Below are 27137 nucleotides of genomic sequence, written 5' to 3' on the forward strand. Positions count from 1 at the left end.
GCCAGGATGCTCTTGGTCCTGCTCCTGGCTCTACCGCGTCCCCACCAACTTACCCCAGGGGGAGTAGCAGCCTCGCCCTGATTGTCCCTTGTGCTTGCCTGTCTCATTCTCACAGGCCCTGGTCTCTAGCGACTGAAGCATTCCCCACCCTTGTTATTTTCTGTCTTCTGCCCCGCCCCCCTCCTTACTCCCTTTGGTTTTGTGGGGAGAGGGGAAGCATCACAGGGCCAGGCCAGAAGCTTGGGGGCCACTGGGAGATATTGGATAATGTGCCTGTTTTTTAACTCGATGAAAAAGCCTACCTCCGAAATCCCCTTTTTGTTCTTCCTGGACCTGGGCATTCAGCTCCTGCCCTTAACTGAATTGGGAGCCTCTGCCGCCTGCGTTGTGTATCCTGGCTCCTGGGTCGTGGGGAAGCCACCTAGACATCTCTTTCTTCCCTCGCATACTTGTTAGCAGCTGGTAAGGTCTTCACACCCTGATCCTTTAATTTTCTGCCTGGTGACACTTCAAGTAATAGGGGGGACTGTTCATCCCAGGACAGCCTGGAATGTCCTTCCCCTTGGCTGTGGGCAGGCCCTAATTCACTGTCACTTTGGAGTTGAGGTGTCTTTTTTTTCTTTCTTTCCTTAGTTCCTATATTCTAAGCATTAGTACAAATAAACATTTTTACACAGAGCCTTCTGCTGGATTCTTTTATCTCCAGATCTCCTTTCCTGTTTAAGGCCACTTTATCCAAAAGTGGTTTTTAAATGTTTTGAAGCATAGCTTTTCACCCAACTTAAAATTTTTGCTTAACCTTAGTAGATTAAGTTGATACAAAATTGGATACTTTGTTTTAATCTTTTATGTAAATTAAGTTATGACAATTTCTTATAAAGAAAAATGAAGTTGTTTTGATTAATTCAAAATTTGAGGGCACTCCTGGTGGCTCAGTGGTAAAGAATCCACCTGCCATTACAGGAGAAATAGGTTCGATCCCTGGTCTGGGAAGATTCTATATGCCTCAGAGCAACTAACCCTAACCAGCAGGCCATAACTATGTAAGCCTGTGCACTGGAGCCTGGAGCCACAGCTACTGAGGCACACACCCTAGAGCCCCTGCTCCCCAGCAAGAGAAGCCACTGCAGTGAAAAACCGGAGAATTGCAACTAGAGGAAACCTGTGGAACAACAAAGATCCAGCGCAGCCAAAAATAATTTTTTAAAATTGTAGTTTAACTTTAGAATCCTGTTTGTTTCTGTATTTTTGTGTCTTTGGGGGAAATTCTGCTGGATTTGTACATGCAAGTAATGACAGCTTTATGACAGTTGACCTTGCAATTTAAGATACTTAAAAATAGGTCCAGAAGCTTGATGATTATATAAATAGAATGACAGGAAGACTCATGACATCATGATGAGACACAGGACTTTTTGCGTAAGCCATGAACATGAGAGACCCCAACCTTGCTTGCCTGGTGTTCATTCGTTTAATTGAATGCAGTGTGAGTGAGCCCACAATGCAGTGCCACAGCCTTCCTCCAGACAGATTTATGAGCACAAAAGTGAGTTTCTTTTCCCTGCAGCCAACATGTGAAAGGTATGAATCAGTTATGAACCCCCTGAAATACGCTTAGGGTTTTCTGGGCCAGCCTGAAAGCCGCTTGTTTCCTCCTGGAAGGCAGAGTGGCCTGGGCCCCTGTGCTCAGTTAAGTAAGCCGGGTGCTCCAGTTTGGAATTGTATTAGGGACACAGCACAGCCCCCATCCTCCTGTCTGTACCTGGAAGTAGGCCTAGAGCAGAGGGAGTAAAGCAGTGAGACGATCCTTGCAGGTGGAGTAAGTGTAGAAGATGAGAATGCTGATGAGAACCCGGCATTGCTGAGATTTGGAAAGGTTGCTGAAGGAGGATTTAGGATGAGACATAGAAGGATGGAAGAGGGATCAGGGATGGGATGGGAAGGAAAGCCTGTGAGAAGGGGGACTCACCTGTGGCCCCAGCCTTTCAATTGACTATGAAGGGAGAGGAAAGCAGGCTAGAGCTGAGGATTCGGCACTCTAGACCCGGGGTTAAAAAGTCTGTTGGATTTCAAAGAACTGAAGTCTACCAAGGAAAGGAATACTACAAAATCTTGACTTTAGGAACTTGAGTCTTGCCTAAAAGGTACCAAAACTAAAAAATTAATCTCTACGTGCCCTAACTCAACTAGCCCCAAGCAAGTAGTCTTGAAGGAGGAGACGGAACAGGGTCCATTTTGAAAGCAGGACTCCATCTTGGGCTGGACTGTGGACTTGGAGCTCTATGTCCAGTATCTATGGAAACGACATACCAATTGGAAAACCAGACCCCCTGATGGAAGAGCCCCAGGGCTCATACCTAGACTCTCCATCACCTGAAAGAATACCCTTATTATCTGTGTAACCCAATAGAGTCATAAATTTTATTATGCTTATTGGGGTATGACCACAGGCCTGTTGATAATTCTCCACTGTTAACCATGTAGGCTTAAGGCATATGAATCACGGGTTAACTTTGTATCTTTCTTTTCCTTTGTTCAGACTAGTTTCAGGGAATTTGGTGAGGTGGGTTTGGGCAGATATACTTAGGGTATTGTAGCCACGCATTCCGGGAAACAAACTCACTCAGAAGGACAATGTAGATAGTGGAGGGCAGTTTATTGTACCGGCGGGCCCAAGGCAGAGTCTCCTCTTAGCCAAGGACCCTGACCAGTTTTTGTGAAAACCTTAAATACCCTAAGTGTACATGCCCGAACCCACTTCCCCAAATTCCCTGAAACTAGTCTGAACAAAGGAAAGGAAAGATACAATCAAAGTTAACCCATGATTCATATGCCTTAAGCCTAGGTAGTTAACAGTGGACAATTATCAATAGGCCTGTGGTCATACCCCAATAAGCATAATAAAATTTATGATTCCATTAGATTATACAGATAATTAGGGTATTCTTTCAGGCGACAGAGAGTCTAGGTATGAGCCCTGGGGCTCTTCCATCTGGGGGGTCTGGTTTTCCAATTGGTATGTCGTTTCCATAGATACTGGGCATAAAGCTCCAAGTCCACAGTCCAGCCCAAGATGGAGTCCTGCTTTCAAGATGAAGCCTGTTCTGTTTCCTCCTTCACAGATATATAAGGTTTTCACAAAAACAGGTCGGGGTCCTTGGCTAAGAGGAGACTCTGCCTTGGGCCAGCTAGTGTAATAACCTGCACTTCACTATCTGCATTGTCCTTCTGAGTGAGTTTGTTTCCCAGAACGCGTGGATACAACAGTCTGTTGTACCTTGGCTGACCGACCTGAGGTCAGTGCTGTCCATGGTAACATCTTTTGTGTGGCTTATAACTTCTATTTTTTAAAGATCACTGGGTGAGAGGAACGAGATCTGTTTGTTTGGTAGATGAGGAAGCTGCCTAGGGTCACGGCCAGGAAGACGTCCTGTGTCCACGCTGCCGAGTCCTGTCAGGCTCTGAGGGCCGGGTCCTCTGAGGCTGGCAGCGCATCCAGGACTCCCGCCGAGACCAGTCTCCGCCTCGCCACCCCTTCTTGCAGAAAGCGCCGTCCCCCCGGGGACCTGACGACCCGCCACTTTCTCAATGTCCAATGAGACTTAGCCGGGGGCGGGACCGACTCCACCGAAGGCCAATCTAATTGGTTCGGGGCGGGGCTGCGGCGGGTGGGAGCTGAGCGGCGGACCGCGGTCTTCCCAGCCTGGAGAGACCCCCGCGCGAGCTGCGCGTGAAGGGTGCGCGCGCCCGCCGCCCGCGCAGCACCTCTGTCCGCTCGGCGCGTCCCTCTCCTGCTCTCCGGTAGCCGCCGGGAGAGGGGCTCGAGAGTCCGGCCCTAGCCAGGGCTGGGACCGGGGCGGCAGCCGCGGGACGAGCGCCTGAGGTGGGTGCGGAGCGGAAGGGCTGGAAGCAGGGAGGCGGGGAGGCCGGGCAGGCAGATGACTGGGTCCGCCCTGCCGATGGACTCCGGGTCACCAGAGGGAGAGGCCGGCCGAGTTGCGGAGCCCGACTCCTGGCCTGCCTGGGTCCCGTACGCTCGTTCCTCCTCCCTCCCAGGCCACAAACCTCTCCGCTGAGGACAACCCGCCCCTCTCGCTGCCCGCGGCCTCCTAACCCCTCCTGCCCTTTGTCGCCTGTGCACCTGCCTTTCGGCCTTGTGCTCCCACCCACCCCCTCTCCAGGTCGGACCCCGGCCCAGCCTTTCCTGCTCAGGACCCAGCCCCAAATTAGACTTGCTTCTTCAGCCCCTAGTCTGTCCCTCTTTGTCGTCTGTACACCTGTCCCCCCAACTCTGTTCATTCACTCCACCACCCTGCCCCCAACATTTTCATCTAAATTCAGCCTAGGCCCACCGCCCCCTCCCCGTCCTGGGGGTTCCTCCCACGGGCTCTGATTATCCCGTACACCTGCCCGCCTCGGCCCCAGCCCCCTGTCCTCCCCGGTCCACGCTCCTTTGTTGTGTCTGCAGCTGTCCCCTCGGCTCTATTCATCCTTCTCCCGCGGACCCCTTTCTCCCTCTGACCAGGGGGCCACCCCCTCCAGGCTCCATTCTGTCGTTCTTCCCATCAGTGCCCGGCCCACTGCCCACCCAGCCTGGCCTTTTCCCTTCCTTTCAGCCCAGCCTTCTCACCTCCTACCCAGGGTACCCTCACCCTCTCCCAGCTGGTCCAGCCTTCCCTGGACTGCCCCTCCGCCCCTCCACACCAACCTGTCTCCCTGCCCCATATGCTCTCTTTTCCTTGCTGCGCTCCTCTCCTAACCCGCGTGGCCTCCACCGTCGGTCCCCTGCTCACCCTTTCCTCCCCGTCCAGGTGCTGCTGAGAGGCCATGGAGCTGTGTGGCAAGAAGAAGCTTCATGCCCTGTCCCTGGCTGAGAAGATCCAGGTGCTGGAACTCCTGGATGAGTCCAAGATGTCCCAGTCGGAGGTGGCCCGGCGCTTCCAGGTCTCCCAGCCTCAGATCTCCCGCATCTGCAAGAATAAAGAGAAGCTGCTGGCGGACTGGTGCAGCGGCACGGCCAACCGGGAGCGCAAGCGCAAGCGGGAGTCCAAGTACAGCGGCATCGACGAGGCTCTGCTCTGCTGGTACCACATTGCCCGGGCCAAGGCCTGGGACGTGACGGGGCCCATGCTGCTCCACAAAGCCAAGGAGCTGGCCGACATCCTGGGCCAGGACTTTGTGCCCAGCATCGGCTGGCTGGTCCGCTGGAAACGCCGAAACAACGTGGGCTTCGGGGCCCGCCACATATTGGCACCTCCGTTCCCCCCTGAGCCGCCTCCCCCAGCTCCCACTCCCCAGGCCCAGCTGCCTCTTTCTCTTAAAGATTTCTCCCCAGAGGACATTTTTGGCTGTGTTGAAGTGCCCTTGCTGTATCGGGCAGTGCCCGGCAGAGTGGGTACGTGTGATCGGGTGCAGGTGCTGCTGTGTGCCAACAGCAGGGGCACAGAGAAACGGCGGCTGTTGGTCAGTGGGCCCCAGGCTGCCCCACGATGCTTCTTTGGGGTCAGCAGCGAGGCCCTGCCTGCCTCCTACCACCCTGACCTGGCCATCCCCTGGTCGGAGTGGTTGTCACAGTTCGATCGGGACATGGGGCGGCAGGGCCGGCAGGTGGCCTTGCTGATGGCTGCCCGAGTGGTGGAGGAGGTGGCAGGCCTGCCTGGGCTCTGCCACGTGAGGCTCTTGCCTCTGTCTGCTGCGAACCCCACACCGCCCCTGCCCAGCTCCGTGGTCCGGGCGTTTAAGGCCCATTACCGGCGGCGTCTGTTGAGCAAGCTGGCTGCCGCCCAGAGCGAGAGGGCTGGCACGTCGCTGGCTGAGGTCGGGGCGGGCATCACAGTTCTGGACGCTCTGCACATGGCAGCAGCGGCCTGGGCCAAGGTGCCTCTCCAGCTCATTGTGAGCAGCTTCATTCGGGAAGGGCTGGCTCCCGGCAAAACGCCACTGGCCCAGGACCAAGCCTCGGAGGTGCTGGAGGTGCTGCAGGTCCCTGGCGGGCTGAGCCTCGAAGAATTTTCCCGCTTTGTGGATCTGGAGAGTGAGGAGCCTGTGTCTGGAGCATGCAAAGAGGAGGTGGGCCCTGCAGATGAAGCGGGGGGAGGAGAGGACAGCTTCGAGCCCCTGCCCACCAAGGCTGATGCCCTCCAGGCTCTGGGCACCTTGAGGAGGTGGTTGGAGTGCAGTGGCACCACCCCAGAGCTATTTGAAAATTTCTATGCCTGTGAAGAGGGGGTGGAGCGACTCTGCTGCCTGTGAAGGGCTCTTCCTGCCGGAGTCCCCTTCTCTCCTGTTTCCCATGGAAACGCCATCTCTCAAAAGGCAGGTTGGGGGCTGGTCTCTTTCCTGTGGAAATGGAGCTTTTGTGAAAGGTGTTGAAGGGAGACAAGTTGGGAGACCAAGTCTAGGCTCTGAGTGAAAGTTGTCCAAGCCCTAGAGAAGAGAGTCTAAAGACAGGGCGGTAGGGCAGTGAAGCTCAGCTGTGTAGTTTCTGAACCTCTGTGGAGGCTGGGACTTAGGAAGGTGGAATAGGAATTTACAGACAGACCGACCCCTTGAACTTCGTGTTCAAAACACTTCTGCTTCTGGAAATAAAGCTTTTAATCAGAAAAGAGGCCAAGGTTTTGTTTTCATGTGCGTATGCGTGCTAAGTCATGTCCAACTCTTTGCGACCCCATGGACTGTAACTCACCAGGCTCCTTTGTCCATGGAATTTTCGAGGCAAGAATACTGGAGTAGGTTGCCATTTTCTCCCCAAGGGGATCTTACCGACCCAGGGATTGAACCGGCGTCTTGCGTCTCCTGCATTGGCAGGCAGATTCTTTACCACGGCGCCACCTGGGAAGCCCATTATTTTCATGAGAGGAGGGTATAGAAACTTTCAACTCAGGTTTTTTTGTTTGTGTTTTATGCAGGCCACTTTTAAAGTCTTTATTAAATTTGTTACAATACTGTTTCTGTTTTATGGTTTGGTTTTTTACTTCAAAGTATGCAGGATCTTAGCTCCCTGACCAGGATCTGAACCCTCATACCCTGCATTGGAAGGCGAAGTCTTAACCACTGGATCACCAAGGAAGTCCCAAGACTCAGATTTTTTAAACTGATTGCCAAAGATTGCTGCCATGCAGCTGTCTAGAGCTGTCTGAGAATGACCAGGAGTGAACCTCCTCTCCCAGAATTCCGGCAAGAAGGAACCATGAAGGAACCCTGAAGGAACCATGAAGATTCCTCATGGGCTAACAGACAGACAGATTCCCAGGACATTCGGCTTCTCTGATCATCCCTCTCTTTGGTGAATTCATCTCTGTTGGGGTGCTGTCTGAGGAAGAAAAAGGGGCAGGCTAGGAACATTCTAGGGAAACAGAAGGAGCCAGAACATAGAAGTCATTCATTTTTTTTTTTTTTTTCCCATTTATCTGATTATTTCACATCTCTTTAGCAAGGTTTCTTGAGGGCAAGGTTGCGAAGGTCGTGTCCCTGCCAGGCAGGACCTTGCAGACAGTGGCAGTGGAGTGTGATTAACGGTCATCCTAAAGGTGTGTGCACAGGGCTGTGAGCCTAGGAAGCCTCCGGAGGAGGGGAGCTTTGAGTTGCAGATGAAGGACAGACAGACAGGAGAGTCAGGGACAGACAGACAGGAAAGACAAGGACAGTCCTGGCCAAAAGGCAGCGGGCATGGAGGCAGCTTTTCCCAGAGCGCACAGGGAGGCCCAGGGGGAGCAGGAGGGGCCTGGAGCCCACCGAGCCTAGTGGTAGGGCACCCCCAAAGAGTTTCAGGTTATTTGTAAGGTTCTAGAAAACAGATGTGGAGGATGGGTCAGAGATGTGAGACCTAGAGGAAGAGAAACTCTCACTGGTCCCCGTGAGAGATGGGGCAGCCCGAGCCAGATCGAGGGAGCAGGGCAGGAAGGGGATGGTTTACCTGGAAAGGATCGGGACTTTGGACGCAGACAGACTCAGGCTGGTGAGGAGTCCAGCTCTTGGCAGAAATCGTACATGTGGCCTTTCATGTCGGCTGCAGGAATCAAGCCAGCGCAGTGCAGTTTTCTGGGGGCATCGCTGGCAAGGACACAGGCCAGCTGTGCATCTCCAGCCCAGGCCGCTCACCATGGGGCCTCAGCCAAGACCCTTACTGGGTCTTACTGGGATCCTTACTGGGGTTGTGGGCTGAGACACTTCTTCCACCTTGATGAAGCGTCTTTCACTCCCAGCCCTTCTCTCCGTCCCTCCCCCACTCCGACCCCCAGAGCCCATAAAGTGGAAGGAGCCCCTTCAGCAGCCTGCCATCTGACCCTCCCCTCCAGACTGGTGAAAATGGGCCCCTGGGGAGCTGGTGCCTTTTTCTGCTCCTCACAGGGGCACCCCAGTGAATAAAGGCCGACTGTTCTTTCAGTCTGGCTCATCGTCCTCACTGACCACCTCCACACCTGGCTGCTCAACAGTGAAACAAAGGTATGTTCACGGTCCACTCGTAAACTGTTCCGAAGCTTCTTGCCAGCTTTCTATTCCCAGCATAAGATCCCAAATCATCCGCCTTTCCCCCACAGATTCTGCTTTCCTACCTGCACTCATTCCTTTTTCCTTACATTTATTTATTTCCCTGCTCTGGGTCTTGGTTGCGGCATTGGGGTCTTGAGTTGAGGCGTGCAAACTCTTAGTTGCAGCATGTGGGACCTAGTTCCCTGACCAAGGGTGGAACCTGGGGCCCCTGCCCTGAGAGTGAGAATCTTAGCCTCTGGACCACCAGGGAAGTCCCCCTGCCTGTACTCAAATATTTAAGTTGTCCTTTCTCTGAAGTCATTCCAGTTCTGACATAATTCTTTGAATGTTGAAGCCAAAACTTAAAGGATCTGTAAAGACGTGACCAGAGTAACAGAGGGGACAGATGAGCTGTGTTACCAGGGATCCCTATTCTTGTTGGAGGAGCGGGATACAGTATAGGGTTTTCTCATTGACTTCATCTCAGAGCCTTTTCTTTTTTCCGTTTTTTAAAACGGGTCCATTACGTCTTCCTTTCTTGTATTGTTACCAGGTATCATACCTCTTCCTGGGTGGCTCCATGTGCTCATTTAAGCAGCATTCACTGACATTTACTGAATGCTTTGCTTGTGAAGTGGGTCCTGTTCCAGGACCTGAAGCTAGTGCTGAACAAGACAGCGAGAAAAATAGAAAGGATCTTCCTCACTAAGCCCTTCTTTCCTGGTAGAGGGGATAAAGAAGAGATAAGTAAAGAAATACGCATGGTCATTTTGGACAGCAATAAGTGCAAGATGAAAATAAAATAACGGCGTTCTAGAGAGGGCTTCCCTGGTGGCTCGGTAGTAAAGAATCCTCCTGCCAGTGCAGGAGACAAGGGTTTGATCCCTGGTCGGGAAGATCGCCTGAAAAAGGAAATGGCAACCCACTCCAGTATTCTTGCCTTGGAAATCCCATGGATGCAGGAGCCGGCTGGCTACCATCCACGGGGCCGGAAAATAGTTGGAAGCGACTGAGCATGCGTGCACACAATAGAAATTATTGTTGTTGTTACATTCATCATCAGCATCAGTATGGAGGTGATGGACGTGGGATGCAGAGATCCCCAAAGCAGGAAGATAGGTTCCCTGTCTTCTTATATCTGCATTGTCCTGTGAGAAATCACTCCCCATCTACCTTCTAGTTCTCTTCAGCTGTGACAATTCTTTTGGATTGTTTTTTTAATATATATAATCATTTTTTTCAATGCAAAGAAATAAAGGAAAATGATAGAATGGGAAAGACTAGAGATCTCTTCAAGAAAATTATAGATACCAGGGGAATATTTCATGCAAAGATGGGCACAATAAAGGACAGAAATGGTATGGACCTAACAGAAGCAGAAGATATTAAGAAGAGGTAGCAAGAATACACAGAAGAACTATATTAAAAAGATCATGACCCAGATAACCATGGTGGTGAGATCACTCACCTAGAGTCAGACATCCTGGAGTGCGAAGTCAAGTGGGCCTTAGGAAGCATCACTGTGGACAAAGCTAGTGGAGGTGATGGAATTCCAGCTGGGCTAGTTCAAATCCTGAAAGATGATGCTGTGAAAGTGCTACACTCAATACGCCAGCAAATTTAGAAAACTTGGCAGGGACTCCACAGGACTGGAAACTCCACAGGATTAGAAGAGGTCAGTTTTCATTCCAATCCCAAAGAAACGCAATGCCAAAGAATGTTCAAACTCTCGCACAGTTGCGCTCATTTCACATGCTAGCAAAGAAATGCTCAAAATTCTCCAAGCTAGGTTTCAACAGTACGTGAACCAAGAACTTCCAGATGTATAAACTGGATTTAGAAAAGACAGAGGAACCAGAGATGAAATTACCAACATCCACTGGATCATAGAAAAAGCAAGTGAATTCCAGAAAAACATCTACTTCTGCTTCCTTGACTACACTAAAGCCTTTGACTGTGTGGATCACAACAAACTTGTGGAAAATTCTTAAAGAGATGGGAATACCAGGCCACCTTACCTGCCTCCTGAGAAACCTGTATGCAGATCAAGAAGCAACAGTTAGAACTAGACATGAAACAACAAACTGGTTCCAAATTAGGAAAAGAGTACGTCAAGGCTGTATATTGTCCCCTTGCTTATTTAACTTATATGCAGAATATATCATGCGAAATGCCAGGCTGGATGAAGCACAAGCCAGAATCAAGATTGCTGGGAGAAATATCAACAACCTCAGATATGCAGATGACACCACCTTTATGGCAGAAAGCGAAGAGGAACTAAAGAGCCTCTTGATGAAGCTGAAAGAGGACAGTGAAAGAGCTGGCTTGAAACTCAACATTCAAAAAACTAAGATCATGGCATCCAGTCCCATCACTTCATGGCAAATAGATGGGAAAACAATGGAAACAGTGACAGACTTTATTTTCTTGGGCTCCAAAATCACTGCAGATGGTGACTGCAGCCATGAAATTAAAAGACGCTTGCTCCTTGGAAGACAAGCTATGACAAACCTAGAGAGCATATTAAAAAGCAGAGTCATTACTTTGCCAGCAAAGGTCTGTCTAGTCAAAGCTATGGTTTTTCCAGTAGTCACGTATGGATGTGAGAGTTGGACCATGAAGAAGGCTGAGTGCTGAAGAATTGATACTTTTGAACTGTTGTTGGAGAAGGCTCTTGAGAGTCCCTTGGACTGCAAGATCAAACTTGTCAATCCTAAAGGAAATCAGTCCTGAATATTCATTAGAAGGACTGTTGCTGAAGCTGAAGCTCCAGTACTTTGGCTATCTGATGCCAAGAACCAACTCACTGGAAAAGACCCCGACCGAAGGCAGTAAGAGAAGGGGACGACAGAGGATGAGACAGTTGGACGGCATCACCAACTTGATGGACATGAATTTGAGTGAGGTTTGGGAGTTGATGATGGACAGGGAAGCCTGGCGTGCTGCAGTCCACGGGGCCACAAAGAATCAGACACGACGGAACAACAATAAATCATTTCTAAAAACTTTTTTAAATGATTTTATTTATTTTTGCCTGTGCTGGGCCTTTGTTGCTGCGCAGGCTTTTCTCTAGCTGCAGGGAGTGGGGGCTACTCTTCAGCTGCGGTGCGCAGGCTTCTCATTGCAGTGGCTTCTTTTGTTCAGAGTGTGGGCTCAGTAGTTGAGGCACATGGACTTGGTTGCCCCGAGATATGTGGGATCTTCCTGGACCAGGGATCAAACCCATGCCTGCTACACTAGCAGGTGGATTCTTTACCAGTGAGCCACCAGAGAAGCCCTATAGTCATGTTTGTACTCTCTTGTTTCCTCTCTTTTAATTCTTTTATATATTTAGATCTTTCATGCATGGTTATTTTAAATTCTGTATTTACTGAGTGTAATACCTGAAATCCTGGAGGGCTAAATCTGTTGCTTTTGTTTCTCTTGATGCCTTAATTTGTGGTGGCTTTTTTCTTAGTGGGTCTGGTGGTTTTTTGGTCCTGGAGTTTTTTTTTATTGGTTGCACTTAATCTCTGGAAAACCTGAAAATCCCCTTTTGGGGATTCTCCTTTGGAAAAACCTGTAGTTACTCCTATGAGACACAAGGGGGCACTACATTCATGATAAATTAATTTCTGGGAGGAAGGTGTCCCACAGCTGGAGGACACTCTGGTAGCAGATGCTGTGGTTCGTAGGAGCCCATCTTTTTTTAAACTTTTTATTTGAATTGGATTACAGTTGATTAACAATGTTGTGTTAGTTTCAGGTGTACAGCAAAATGATTCAGTTATACATACACATGTATCTATTATTTTTCAAATTATTTTCCTATTTGGGTTATTACATAATACTGACCAGTTACAGGAGCTCATCTTATTGTGAATTTTTTCCCACCACAGGGAAAGGCAGTTGTCTCTGTAGGTTCCCTTTACTGGTGGGTGGAGTCTTTCTGTTCTCCTCTCACTAAAGGTGTAGCCCTTTCCAGGATCTTGACTTAATTTGGGCCAAAGTCTTCTGTTCTGTGTGTTTCTTTCAAGTTCTGAGTCACCGTTTGCCTCAAGGGCAGCACAGTTCCAACACATACTCACTTCCTTGTTTTGAAGGGGTCTTTGGAAAGTTCCCTCACTTCTTGCAAAGTTAGCAATGGTTTTACAATCACATTTGTTATCATGGTTGAAACCTAATGCCTTATAGTAGGAGGGCTCTGTGTAAAATCTAGAGTGCCAGCCTGCTGGGAGGAAGTGGGAAAGACCAGTTTTCATTCATTCATTCATTCAACAATTATATATTGAGCTTCTGTAAGCCCACTAGCGTTTTAATGAGCAAAAGAGTCAAGGTCTCTGCCTCATGGAGCTTATAGTTTAGAGAAGAGACAATTATAACCAAAGAGAAAATGTTAGTTACTTAGTCATGTCCGACTCTTTGCAACCCCATGGACTTAGACCACCAGGTTCCTCTGTCCATGGGATTCTCCAGGCAAGAATACTAGAGCAGGTAGCCATTCTCGTCTCCAGGGGATCCTCTCCAACTAGCAATTGAACCTGGGTCTCCTGCATTGCAATAGATTTTTTGCCATCTGAACCACCAGGGTCGCACAAATGAAAGTATGTGATTACAGACTGAAAAGGGGAGGGAACAGGAAAATTACAAGCCAGTGGTTCTCAAACTGTGGCTGAAACCAGCAGCATCCGGGAATACACTGTGCAAAGCAAATTCTCAGACCCTCTCCAAACTTCCTGAATCGGAAACTCTGAGGGGGACCCAACAATCTGTATTTTAACAAGCCCACCAGGTAATTCTGAATCACTGGCCTAAACCAAAGGACACTGACCTAGAAAGAGGAGCTGAGGACAGTTTCACTCTGGAAGTGATGCTGAACTGAGAGCCAGAGGCACACAGATAGTGAGAATAGCGTGCGCAACGCAAATGTCCTGCCCTGTGAGGGAGCCAAGGGATGTCCGAGCGCTTTACAGGCCGTGGAAGGAAACTGCCTCGATTCCTCAGAGCAATGGGAGGCCATCGAGGGGCAAGAGGAGTAGACGGACCTGATCAGATTTGCATTTGAAAAGTTATTTGTCCAGATTCCAGATAGGACTTGGGGTGTGTTAGTAGGATTGGAAAAGGGAGAATCAGTCCCAAGTTTAGCAGCAGGATTCACAGAGGTTGGGGACCCTTTTGAAGTGGGAGCAGGGGAAAAGGAGAGCTGCTCTTCTGGCCTCTGGAAACTCCAGGCACGTGTAGGATGCTCGAGGATCTGCGACCAGAGACAGTTGGCCATGTGGGCCGGGAGCTCGGGACAGCACTCAGGCCAGAGACGCCAATGCAGTGCGACTCCTCTTGGCTCAGTGCGTCTGGCAAACGTGGTTTAACCAGAATCAGCCCAGGGTGCTGCTTTGTCCTCCTTTACCTGCGTGTGTGGCCCTCGAGTCTCTATACCCAGAAATTAGTCTCCTCCATTTCTCCTACTGTGATTGATGCTGTAAGAATAAATACGACAGGGGACTTCCCTGATGGTCCAGTGCTTAAGACCTCACCTTCCAGTGCAGAAGGAACAGGTTCAATCCCTGGTGAGGGAACTAAGATCCCACAAGCCTCAGGGCCAAAAAACCAGAAAAAAAAAATATAAGCACAATTGTAATAAATTCAATAAAGACCTTAAAAAAATAAGTAGGACATTTGATGGCCCAAATCCAATGAGACACTGTTTAAGATGTTTACCCAAGTTGTAAACCGTTTACTTGTGACCCTCAGACACAACCCCCATGTTCAACCTCAAAGCAGGTTCCTTTACTATTTCCTAGTTCTCAGGGATTCCTCTCTGAATCAGTCTCAAATAATGATGCGTAAAAGTGAAAGTTGTTCAGTCGTGTCCGACTCTTTGCAACCCCATGGCCTATACAGTCCATGGAATTCTCCAGGCCAGAATACTGGAGTGGGTAGCCTTTCCCTTCTCCAGGGAATCTTCCCAACCCAGGGATCGAACCCAGTTGTCCCGCCTTGCAGGTGGATTCTTGACCAGCTGAACCACAAAGTAAGCCCAATGATGCCAAGCAACATGTGTTAATTCCTTAAGGAGTTTAACAGGCGCATTCTGAGCCCCTGCTGAAATAAAAACATCTGGCTTTTTAAAATATCTTTGGTCATTTCCTGCCTGATCTTTGTTTGTCTTTCCACCCTCCTTTCCAAGAGGAGTGAGTTGTTTTCTCTCTAATCACACCGCGCTTAACCCTCGCCTCACCCCAGCACTGTTCTCCAGGCCAGCTGGCAGCCCTTGCCATAGGCCAGTGGAAGCGACTTGGGCTTGGGACCGCATGGCCAGCCAGAGGGGGGCCTGCCACTCTCTCTGGTTCTAACAAGGAGCACAGAGGAAGGGAGGAAACAGAAACTCTGTGCCCTGCAGTGCAAAGGCAAGCTTGCGGGTGGAATTATAGCCCCCAAAGGATCTAATTGGGATAAGGCTGTGGCACCCCACTCCAGTACTCTTGCCTGGAAAATCCCATTGACAGAGAAGCCTGGAAGGCTGCAGTCCATGGGGCTGCTGAGGGTCGGACACGACTGAGCGACTTCACTTTCACTTTTCACTTTCATGCATTGGAGAAGGAAATGGCAACCCACTCCAGTATTCTGCCTGGAGAATCCCAGGGATGGGGGAGCTTGGTGGGCTGCCGTCTCTGGGGTTGCAAAGAGTTGGACACGACTGAAGTGACTTAGCAGCAGCAGCAGCAAGGATCTAATTAAAACAAAGTTGCAGGACTTCCCTAGTGGCACAGTGAATAAGCATCTGCTTGACAGTGCAGAGGACGTGAGTTTGATCCCTGGTCTGGGAAGATTTCACGTGCCACTGAGCAACTAAGCGAGTGTGCAACAACTATTGAGCCCGTGCTCTAGAGCCTGCAAGCAACCGTGGCTTAGCCCATGAGTCATGACTGAAGCCTGGATGCCCTGGGGCCTGTGAGCCACAACCAACGAGCCCTGTGCCACAACTACTGAAGCGCCTTGAGCCCGTGCTCTGCAACAAGAGAAGCCACTGCAATGAGAAGCCTGGGCACCGCGTCTGGAGAGTAGCCCCCGCGCTCCACCACTAGAGAAAGGCTGCTTGCAGCAAGGAAGATACAGCGCAGCCAGAAAAACAAAACATAAACAGAAGCGATATTGTGACAAATTCAACAGACTTTTTTAAAAATGGTCTACATCAAAAAATCTTGAGAAAAAGTCAAAAAATAATTTTGGAAATTTTATCATTATTATTTTAATTTTTTTTGAAGCTGTGTGATTCTGTTTTATTTTTTATTTTTTGGCTGCACCACACAGCATGCAGGGTCTTAGTCCCCCAACCAGGGATCAAACCTGTGCCTCCTGCATTGGAAGTGCCGAAACTAAACCATTGGATCACAAAGGAAGTCCCAAAAAAAGCATTTTGGTGAGGTGGTGAGAAATGACAAACTGCAGAGGACCACTCTGACCTCCTTGCCCCGTTTCTAAGAACCACCTCCTTTCTCACATGCATGCTGTTTGCTCCCTCTGAACCAGCCACCGACTCCCCTGAGAAGGTCCAATGACTGCTCCCCAACACTGCAGTGTCTGGCCTGAAATCCCTGACATTGCAGTCATCCTGGAGATCTGGGACTGGTCACTTGTGCTCAAGGATAGACCAGTTAGAAGGGATCTCAGAGGAAACTGGGGCACAGAAAGGGCACCGGCTGCCTCAGACAGACCCTGTTTTTCCACACCAGGAACATGGGTTGCCTGAATCTGTGTGAGAGTGGAGGCCACTGGAGGTTACCAGAATGACAACTTCCTCAGCTTGAAAAGGTGGGGCGTTTCTTCCCTTAGAAGCATCCAGAGCACCGTTTCTTAAACTTTAGCCTGGAAAGATCCGTATAGCCAAAGCTATGGCTTTTCCTCTAATCATGTATGGATGTGAGAGCTGGACAATAGAAAAAGGCTGAGTGTCAAAGAATTGATCCTTTTGAACTGTGGTGTTGGAGAAGACTTGAGAGATCAAACCAGTCAATCCCAAAGAGAAGAAACCCTGGATATCCATTGGAAGGACTGATGCTGAAGCTGAAGCTCCAGTACTTTGACTACCTGATACAAAGAGCTAACTCGTTGGAAAAGACCTTGATGCTGGGAAAGATTGAAAGGGGCGACAGAGGATGAGACGATTAAATGGCATCACCAATTCAATGCACATGAGTTTGAGCAAACTCCAGGAGATAATGAAGGACTGGGAAGCCTGGCATGCTGCAGTTCATGGGACACCACTGAGAGTCGGACACGACTGAGCAGCTGAACAACAAAAGATCACAGTGAGAGTTTTGTGCAGCACTGATTCCTAGGCCCCAGCCTCAGAGATTCTGATTCCGTCAGTTCAGGGTGGGGCCTGGGATTCTGCCTTTCTAACGCCCTCTAGGAAGTCCTCTTGCTGCTGCTCCATGGACCACGCTGGGATTACCCCTGACCTTACCCACTGTGTTAGTTCAGGTGAAGGCTAAAGAGATGTCAGAATGCAGCAGCCCAGGGCGGCCCGGTCAGCAGTGCTCACTGAGTCCCCGGGTTCCAGGAGCCTCCTATATCCTCAGCAGTGGCCCTTATTTCCAGCCATCAGTGAGGAAACTCCTCTGAAGCAAGCAATGGGCAATTTGCACACATTTCTGCTCACATGTCGCTAGCAAGAAGCCAAGCAGCAGTCCCCACAGAGGGGAACAGAGCCTCACTCAGCTGCCGCGTGCACAGCGGCCATGCTGTGAGAAGGGAAGAATGCTTAGGATACCGTCTGTTGCCTGTAACACACGATCCCATAAACAAGGGATCCGAAGAGCACGCGGGGAGGTCGAGTCCGCGTGAATCTGAGCTTAGGTGTCTCGTGAGAGACTGTCACAAGCCCCAGGCAGAGCAGGGTAGCAGAGCAACTGAGCTCTGGAGGCGGAGGCACAGATGCGTGCAGGTGAGCTGTGTAAAGCAGCAGCCGTGTGGCCTGGGACGGGTGACATGCTGTCTCTGAGCCAAGGCCACCTCCTGTATAAACCGTGATGATAACACTGAGATTGTCTTTAAACAGGGGCCCCAGTAAATAGCAGGAATCCCAGGCGTTCAGGGCACCATGCGCGGGTGGAAGGCGGCCCTGGTTGATCTCAGACTAGATTAGGATGTCTGCTCACTTTATTTGCCAATTAAGTGAACCCTTTCAGCTAGTTTTTAATTCCCCTTTAGCAATAAAGACGGTGAAGGAAACAAATGCCCTTGATGGGAGTGGGCGAGGCAGACACTGCTCCACTGGAGACCCCAGGAGGGGCCAGGCGAGGGGATCTCTCAGTGGAAGCAGGTAAGAGGGTGACAGGGTGGGCAGGGATGTGGCGGTTGGAGTGAGGATGGAGGCTGGGAGTACACTTCATTTCACAAACATTTATCAGGCTCCTTCAAGCATGGGGCTCCGTGCTGGGAAATGACCGGAAATATGACCCTTGACCTCAAGGAGCACCCAGTCTAATTGGGAAGCCGAGAAGCAAACCAGCAACCATGATTAAGTACAGGCCAAGTCTGTGATCAAGGCATGGCGATGAGCAGAAAGGTCTGGAAACCCCAAAATCAGTTCTGGGCAGGGAGAGGCAAGCCAAGGAAGGACTCCAGGAGACAGGTCCAGGTTGGAGCTGGCTCAGCCCCGGGATAGGGGAGTCAGCCTTCAAGCACTGCCCACTGCTGGCTGAGAGGAAAGGAACCTTCTAGGTGGGAAGCGATGAGAGAGTACGGCTTGCTTATTCAGGGACCTCAAGCAGGACTGGGCTGCTGAGAACAGGAGAGGAAAGCTGGGGGGCAGGGGGGAGGAGGGGGCCTTTTCCTGAAGGTGACAGAGTCACTGAAGGATTCTGGACTAGAGGAGGCATTAAGGCTACCCTCAAGTCCTGCATGGAGAGGTTTGAAGGGAAGTGAGGTGGGGGGGCAATGAGGATCTCCTCACTGGAATCCAGGGAGGGTGGTTAGCACCAGGCAGCTCTTAAAGGGGCAAAGTCATAGGACGGGGTTGGGGGGGGGGGCCGGAATGTCACCAGCACCGCTGGCTCTGGGTTTACTTCTCAGATTCAGGAAGCAAAGAATCGGCACATGCTGCCGAGAGGCCCAGGCCAGCCTTGGACTTTGAGAGGGGCGGTGCGCCAGGGACCCCAGGCTTCCTGACCAGGGACTCCACACTGTCTCTCCAGCCCCGTCTGGTCTGAGCACTGGAGGGGACTTGATAAAAGGGGGTTCACCCTCTGCATCAGACCCACGAGCCGGTACAGTCAGCCTGGCCTCCAGTCTGGGCAGGTGGGCAGTGGTCCCACCGGGGAGCTGCCGGAGTCGCCTGGCCGGCTCACCCCCAGGAGAGGAGGAGGTGTTCGTAGCTGAGGAAGGTGACAGCGTTGACGGGAAAGGCACGGGCACTGTTGATGGTGAGCCCTCGGAAGAAGACCCCCAGTCCTTCCTGCCGGGCGCTGCTCACCATGCAGTCCAGCAGCCCCCCGTAGGCCCTCTGCTTCAGCCCCGCCATCTGCATCCGGGACTTGATCACATCCAAGGGGGTGGCGGCAACCCAGGAGGTGATGCCGGCAAAGCCCCCTGCCACCAGCACTGTGCCCGAGCCTGGGGGACAGGAGTGGGGAGGCATTCAGCCGAGGAACGAAACAGCCCCCCATCCACAGTCCCCCTCCCCGTCCTCCCCTTTCCTTCCTCCTCTCTGTCCCTCACCCTCTGACGCCACTTCACTTACTGGGGGTCTGGCCATCCAGCGTGAATTGGCGACACAGCCATTCATAGGTGACGAAATAGATTCCCAGAGTAGGGGTGTCCCTCAGGGTCAGGGCCCAGGCTCCCCGGAACAGCCCCCGGGGCCCCTCGGCCTGGAAGATGGAGGCGGCACAGTGCACGGGCCCCCGGTACTGGGGTGGGGGGCTCCCTGGCTTCGCCCTGGGCTCCGTCTGGTTTTGTAGCCGGACTTTGATGAGATCAAAAGGAGCCAAGCAGTAGGCCTGTAGGGAAGGAAGCACGAAGGGCCTGGGCGGACCTTGGGACAGGAACAATCCCTCCAAGTTGTCTTGATGGGAGGAAGGCAGCGAGCAGACAGGGCAGCATCTTTTCTGCAGGACCTCGCAGGCTCCGTGGCTGCTCTCAGCCTCTCTCACGCGCAGTGGGGAAGGGGCCAGAGCCCCCTCCCTTACCATCAGACCCCTGACAGCAAGGAGCCCTGCCCCTCCCCTCGGCCGGACTTGCTGACACACTCAAGGCGCTAAAGAAAGAGTTCCCCAGCGGGCCAGTGCTTAGGACTTGGTGCTTTCATTGCCATGGCTGGGGCCCAGAAAAACAAAAGAGAATTCCGTCTGTGCCCACGAAACAGCAGGGGATGGACCCCTCCCCACGGATAAAGAGGTCACCTCGATAGCATTGGGGACTCGACTTCATAGACTCCTCCGGCCTCACCCCCTGCCAGACGCCTCTCAAAGGCCCCTGGGTGGGGAAATTCGCCTCACAAAGCCCTAGACTCTAGCGTCCCAAGAAGGTGGGTGACAGGGTGGGATCTGAGGGTCCTCGAATACGATGGCTGAGGCGGACGAGACAGATCTGGGGTAACATTGGTGCTGGGGGCTCGGAGGGAAGGGAGGGCCCAAGGTGTGAGTCAGTGGTGCAACTAGGGCAAGTTCAGGTGAGGACTGAGGTCCCAGCCGAGATTAGCACAGCATTTCTGGACTTGGGTGTTTTTTGTTTTCCTTTGTGGAAGGCAGCCAAGCTCACAGCCCTGGAGACGGCTGACGGCAGCGGAGCCTGCAGGCTGGCTCTGGTGGTGATCTTTCGAGGGTGGCAGTTGGCTTACTTCCTCCCCCGAAGAAACGGCTGTGGGCTGGGGTCCCTCCCTGTGAGGTGGTGCTGTGATGTTGCCCTCTCAGCAGAGCCCAAGGGCAGTACTGAGCTGAGGGCTGCTCTGGGAGGTGGGTCCCTGGGGGTGAAGACACAGCTGGGCCAAAGGCAGGGTGGCGGGGAGGGATGGGCTCGGGTCCCTGCCCTCTCCACCCTGTGCGCACAGGGGCCGTGGGGACGTCATACACTTTACCAGCCTTAGCCGAGTCAAACACAACCTTTGTACACAAGAGGTTGTCATTCCCTGCTTTATGCTAACTAGAGTGTTCCTTCCCATCTCCATGCAAAATATACATTTTCTGCTCCAGGGTGGAAATCAGAGCCTTGGGCTTGCTGGTAAACGGGGCTCCACCTGGTCCCTGGACCCTGTCCCCATCAGCGACTGGACAGTCCCCAGTTCCACCATCTGTTCTGCTTTCTGAGGAACCAGAGAGGAGGGGAATGGAGAAGCTGGGCCTGGTTGAGCCTAAATCAGGCCATCTGGCCTGGGGGCTCACTCTCTTCCTTGTTTTCGTGGGATGCAAGTCTCAGGGTTTGGGAAATATTCAGGCATGAACCCCGCACTAGGGGCAGAAGCAAAGCCAGGGCCTTTTGGGTCTCATGAATTATTAATTCACTCAGTGAGCCCCTGACTCTGTTCTTTGTCCTTGATCTCTGCCCTGAAGTGGACAGAGCGTCAGGGCAGGTGTCAAGTAGAGGGTGACCTGGGGTACTAGCTGGGGGCGGGGGGGTGAAGCCAGGTTCATGCCCTTGGGGCTCTGTGCTCAGGCCCTCCCTTAGCTGGGGTTCCCCCTGCTGCCCTCTCCCCTCTACCCCACCCCTCAAAACCCAGTACTCGAGCACCGAGAACAAAGACCAGAATCAAATGGTTAGTCACTTAATAATTAACACTCTGGACCTCTCCCAGCGAGATCTGTGGATGGGCCAAGGGTGAGGGTCAGAGACGGCAACAGACACCCCCCGAGGTGGGCACCAACGGCTGTCCTCTTGGCACTGTCCCCCCCTCACCCCAGCTCTCTCGCCCCTTTGCCCCTTCTGTTCTCCATGACTCTCCCCTCCAGACCTGCAGCCTAGAAGGCCACTGCTCTGCCAGGCCAGGTCCCAGGAGCAGGCCTTTCCCCACCACTCCTCATGTTCCCTTTGAGAAGGCCAGGGGTCTGCGGCTGTGGGTCACTAGAGGCGGGTTGGAGGGAAAGGAGTGAACTGATCATCACTATGCAAGTGTGTGTGTGTGTGTGTGTGTGTGTGCCTGTGCACCCCCTCACCTGCAGGAACCCCCCGGTGCAGCCGGCTATGAAGACGTGTGTGTAGCTGGGCGGCTGGGCCCGCCGCTCCTGGTGGGAGGTGGCCGTCAGCACCAGCAGGGCGTTGCTGTAGACCCCGAACAGGACGGAGTTGACCACAGCTATGCTGGCGATGGGGAAACTCATCCCCTTGAAGAAGCCCAGGAGCTGCAGAGACACGGTGCGAGCTGGCCTGGGGCTGTGGGAGCCTCCCCTGGCCCTCTCCAGGCCTGGCACGGCCTCCTCTGGCTGGAAACCACTCCCGAGTCCGGCCACAGGCAAGTGGAGGCCAGCTAAGGCCGGGGATGGCCTCAGCTCCACTTTGGGGGGCATAGAGCTACTGCTCAGCCCACCCCCAGTAGCCCCAGACTTGGATCTTCTTTCTCTCTTCCTGAGGGGGCAGAGCCCTGCTGGGGGAGAAGGAAGCTGGCCCTGACCGCCCGGAGGCCTCTCGCCCCCAAACCCCCCAACCCAGGTCACCCACCGACTCATGGCGGTAAGTCTTGACCATACAGTCGAAGATGCCCCGGTACGTGGTCTGGGTCTGCAGCCGCACCTGGACAGGGAGGACAGAGCAGGCTGGAAGGCCAGGCGTCCAGCCGGCTCATCCCTCGGGCCCTTTGGGCGGGACCCCAGTAGGGCGGGAGAGGCGGAGAGAGCCTCTGCGAGCCAGGCCCTGCTCTCTCCCTGATGTCTGCTTCAGGCAACATCTTTCCTTTCTTGGGTGCCTCCCCTAGACTCACCTTCACAGTGTCAAAGGGGTGTCCCAGGACCAAGCCCAGAGCTCCTGTGGGGATGATAAGGTGCTAGGAGTAAGGCCCCTCAAGCTGGGCTGAGGAAGCCAGGGTGTGCCAGGGGGGAGCGGAAGTTGCCCCCTGGCACCTTCCTCCGTGCCAGGCACTGGGCAGGGAAGGTGTGGGGAGCAGAGAGAGCGAGCGAGCCTGGCCCTGCCTGGAGGATGCACATGTGGCGGGGAGGAGCCAACTCCAGACACACAGAGTCATCGCCCATCCGAACTTGACCCCCGAGCATCCTGCTGACTTGTCTAACTGGGGGATTCCAGGGCTCCAGCCTCCCTTCAGCTCACAACTGCAGTCGAGTGCAGGACCTTGGTCCAGGCCCGTCCTCCCAGCTCTCTGCCTTGGCAGTGCAGAGTCAGGGGCTCTGAGAGGACGCCTTCTGGCACCAGGGGGATCCAGCCCCCTCAGCATCTCGCTACCTCCTGGTCCTGCCCTACTTAGCCAAAGCTGGTCATGCAGCTTCAGGGAGGTCACAACACCAGCAAGTGAGTTCTGACGTTTCTTTCTCCCAAAGGGGAATGTCACTCAGATGCTGGGCCGGGGCGACAGCTCAGCTGGCCTCAGGGCTCACAGCGCATTGCCAGGTAGGACAGAGGTCCAGAGCGGAATGCAGGACAGTGGGTGATGTCAAAGGTGAACTGTCCTCTGAGCCTTGGAGATGAAGCTGGTGGTGCAGGTGAGTCTGGGAGAGCGCTCACCATGGCCTCACCTCTGACAGGTGTCCAGGTTGGGGGGGTGCAGCCTGGGGCTTGGCAGTAGCCTCCACCCACTGCACCGTCCTCTCCTCGCCCCCTCAGGCAACTCCCAGGAGGCCCAGGGACAGCTGGTTCTGGGCTCTCACAGGCCACCAGGACTTTGGCTGCAGCTCCTCTCAGGTCACCCACCTTCCCCAGGAAGAGTGACCTGCAATTGGCATTGATATGACAGAGGGAAGAAAAGTGTCTCACCGGAGATCCAGCCAGCCACAAACTCCTCCACGGGCATGTCTGGCAGGGGCGGGCACAGGTGGCTCCAGCAGAGGAGACGCTGGTGAAAGTGTAATTCCACCCTCCCCGGACCCTGGACTGATAATCTGCTACTAATGTTTAACCCTGGGTGAGGGCCGGGTGCCAAGACCTCAGGGGACCAGGAGGGTGAGCCAACCAGCTCTAGAGATGTGCAGGGTGTGAGATCTCACGGGGCAGGGAGGATGGCCCACTGTGGCCTGAGCCCCCTGACAGCCAGCGAGGGCCTCACAGTGTGACCAGGCCCGGCAGCTGGGCTCGGGCCCTGGGGCGGTCCTTCCGGGGCTGCCTCAGTGGACAAGGATCTAAGGAGCCAACCCCCCTTGGCCCAACTCCTGCTCATCCCCTGGCCCTGCACAGCAAGCTGCTCACCCCAGCTGGGGTAGGTGGGGCCTGGCCACCAGGAGCCAGGCCCAGCCGAGAGGAGTGACTCACCAGGGCCGGGAGCCGCCTTCTCCGAGGGTTGTTTACCACTGACTCCCCAGCATGTGTCAGAAGCAGCCTCCCTAGCCCTCTCTTCCTGGAGCCTCTTTCCCAGGGGAGAGCTGGGGACTTGGTGTTCAAAGGATGGTGTGTCTCTCTGCCTGGGGTGACCAGGCTATGATGCCCACTTCTCTGTGGACAACAACCCAAGCCAACGGGCCAGGGACCGGAATCCCGGTCTTCCTCTCTGCTTCCTTAAACCTTCTTCCCCTGCTGCCAGCTCGCTAAACGAATGGTTACTCCAGTCACCCTCTTGCTCTGTTATGAGCTGTGCCATGCTAAGCCACTTTAGTCGTGTCCAACTCTTTGTGACCCCACAGACTGTAGTCCTCCAGGCTTCTCTGTTCATAGGGTCTTCCAGACAAGAATATTGGAGTGGGTTGCAGTTTCCTCCTCCAGGGGATCTTCCCAACCCAGAGACTGAACCGGTATCTCTTAGTTCTCCTGCCTTGGCAGGCAGGTTCTTTACCACTAGGGCCACCTGGGAAGCCCCAAAACACACATGCTTTGTTTTGAAAATGCTATTTTGTATCGTTTAAAAATGTGTTGCCACTTGGCCTTACCCCCCCGCAACTAACACAGCATTGTAAATCAACTATGTTATTGTTGTTCTGTCCCTAAGACCTGTCCCATTCTTTGCAACCCCATGGACTGCAGCACACCAGGCTTCCCTGCCCTTCACTACCTCCTGGAGTTTGCTCAAACTCATGTTCATTGAGTCCGTGAAGCCATCCAGCCATCTCATTCTTGCCACCCCTTTCTCCTCCTGCCCTCAATCTTACTGAGCATTAAGGCCTTTTCCAATAAATAAACTATACTTCGACTTAAAAAATTGTGTTGCCTCTTTTTATAAATCAGATGATTGCTCATAGGTTATGTTTTCTATAAGTGTCTGGTACTTTGGTTTTTCCTACTCTGTTATCTCTCTCTCCCCCACAAGGGGAGACATGTATCTGGAGTGAAAGAAGCACAGGGTCTGGCATCTTCTAACTGAGTTCCAGTCTCAGCTGCCCCAGTCAACAGGGCGATCCGGCCAGGCACGTGCTTTTTGAGGATCTCTTGTCCCATGTCATTTGGGAGGCTTGGGAGGTCATCAAAGGGGCTTTCCAGGTGTTGGTGTTGTAGACAAAAATAATCAGCGACAATCTATAATAAGAATTGAGAAGTTTTATTTGAGCAAAACTGAGGACTATACCCCAGAAGACAGCCTCAGGTAACTCTGAGGAATAGTTCCGGAGAAGCATGGTTTTCAGCACAGTTTTTATGTCTGATCAGAAAAAGATTCGTCTAGTCTTTGGTTTGGTTTTCCAGTAGTCATGTACGGATGTGAGAGTTGGACCATAAAGAAGTCTGAGTGCCGAAGAATTGATGCTTTTGAACTGTGCTGTTGGAGAAGGCTCTTGAGAGTCCTTTGGACAGCAGGGAGATCAAACCAGTCAATCCTAGAGGAAATCAACCCTCAATATTCATTGGAAGGACTGATGCTGAAGCTGAAACTCTAATACTTTGGTCACCTGATGCAAAGAACTGACTCATTGGAAAAGACCTTGATGCTGGGAAAGATTGAGGGCAAGAGGAAAAGGGGGTGACAGAGGATGAGATGGTTGGCTGGCATCACTGACTGAATGGACATTAATTTGAGTGAACTCCGGGAGACAGTGAGTGACAGAGAAGCCTGGCTTCTGCTCTGCTGGACTGCTCTGCTGCACTTCATGAGGTCGCAAAGAGTCAGACAAGACTTATCGACTGAACAACGACAAGGACAAAGAACATCAAACGAATCAGTGATATATTCCTTCAAAGTTTCAGAAAAACAAATCAGCACGAACACAGTAAGCCAATATGGCCTTGGTGCCTGGGAAGGGTGTCTTATCATTGAAGGTGTGTTGGTGTCCCAGGAAGACGGGCATTTCATCTTTATTTTTAAGATGGACATTCTTTTTTTTTTTTTTCCCGGCTGCCCAGCATGTGGGATCTTAGCTCCCTGACCAGTGATCGAAACTGCTCCCCCTGCAGTGGAAGCCCCGAGTCTTAACTGCTAGACTGCCAGGGATGTCCCTTAACACGGACGTTCTTTACTTCTGGTCAATAATTGAAGCAGATCTACAGTGTATGTTTGATAGGCCACAAACAGGCTGCTCTAGTTAGCATCAAATTCAAGTTAACTCATGTATAAGCCAGAGTGACTCCCCCACACCTCAGTAAGTGAACATTCCTTTTGTTAGTGTCCCTGTTCAGGACACATCATCCAGGATCATGTTTCTGATTGTCTGTTAATCTCACATGTATTCCTATGAAGTAAGCCCGGAAGACAGCAGCGGTGCGGATGTGGAGGCATGGGTGGGGCAGACCCATGGATGCAGGCAAGGTGCTGACCGCAAGTTTGACTGCAAACCCGGAGGAAGACGGCATTAGGAGAGAGTGGGGGCACTCCAATGGAACACGTGCTTCACATGGACAAACATGAAATATTCTGTCAGATTTGTATTCTCAGGAATGTTGGGCAGTTGGGGCCTTGGGGTGGAGGTTGAGGAGAAAGGGGTCTTCTCTCAAGGGCACGGAGACCCCGGGCTCAGGTGTCACTGCCCAGAGAAAGCTGTGATGGCCCCAAAGGCAGCCCCAACCCCTGGAATTGCCTGGACACCTCCCTTTCTCTCTACCTCATCACCGTTCCATGAGGAAACGCATTCACAGTACCTCCAAAACAGACCCTGAATCCATCCCTTGCCGGCTCCGCTGCTGCTTCTGCCCTGGCCCCAAACCACCACCACCGCCACTTGGATACCTGCCTGCAGCTGGCCTCCCTGCCCCCGCCCCACCCCTTCCACTTCCCCTTCCAGCCTGTCCTCCACCAGCAGCCTGATGACGCAACTGAAATTGAAGTAGACCATTCTCTCCCCTGCTCCACACCCTGCAATGGGCCCATCCTGCTCAGAGTCAAAACCGAAGCCTTGGGGACTTTCCTGGTGGCCCAGCGGCTAGGAATCCACCTACCAGTGCAGGGGGCCTGGGTTCGATCCCTGGTCAGGAAACCAGATACCACACCACAACTAAGACCCGTACAGCCAAGTAAATAAATCTTTAAAAACAAAACGAAGCCTTCCAGGGACTTCCCTGATGGTCCAGTGGTTAAGGCTCTGTGTTTCCACTGCAGGGGCCACTAAGATGCCCCCCATATGCCTTGCATTGCAGCAAAAAAGGAAAAAGCCAAAGCCTCCCTAGGCTCTAGA

At 52.5% G+C, this 27137-nt stretch overlaps 2 protein-coding genes across 2 annotated transcripts; one reads left to right on the forward strand and one right to left on the reverse strand.

The window, feature by feature from the left end:
- TIGD3 (tigger transposable element derived 3) lies at nucleotides 3686–6605 on the forward strand. The gene is made up of 2 exons (XM_018043606.1): nucleotides 3686–3883; nucleotides 4812–6605. Exon 2 carries the CDS (start codon nucleotides 4828–4830, stop codon nucleotides 6250–6252), a length of 1425 nt encoding a protein of 474 aa, XP_017899095.1. The 5' UTR covers nucleotides 3686–3883; nucleotides 4812–4827; the 3' UTR covers nucleotides 6253–6605.
- SLC25A45 (solute carrier family 25 member 45) lies at nucleotides 17578–23562 on the reverse strand. Its single transcript, XM_018043597.1, has 6 exons — nucleotides 23368–23562; nucleotides 22364–22407; nucleotides 22105–22176; nucleotides 21603–21788; nucleotides 19196–19454; nucleotides 17578–19068 (listed from the first exon to the last, which is right to left on the reverse strand). The coding sequence occupies exons 1-6, from the start codon at nucleotides 23402–23404 to the stop codon at nucleotides 18800–18802; spliced, it is 867 nt and encodes a 288-aa protein (XP_017899086.1). The 5' UTR covers nucleotides 23405–23562; the 3' UTR covers nucleotides 17578–18799.

This window comes from Capra hircus, chromosome 29 (assembly GCF_001704415.2).
Source record: "Capra hircus breed San Clemente chromosome 29, ASM170441v1, whole genome shotgun sequence".
In the NCBI taxonomy this organism is placed as follows: Eukaryota; Metazoa; Chordata; class Mammalia; order Artiodactyla; family Bovidae; genus Capra; species Capra hircus.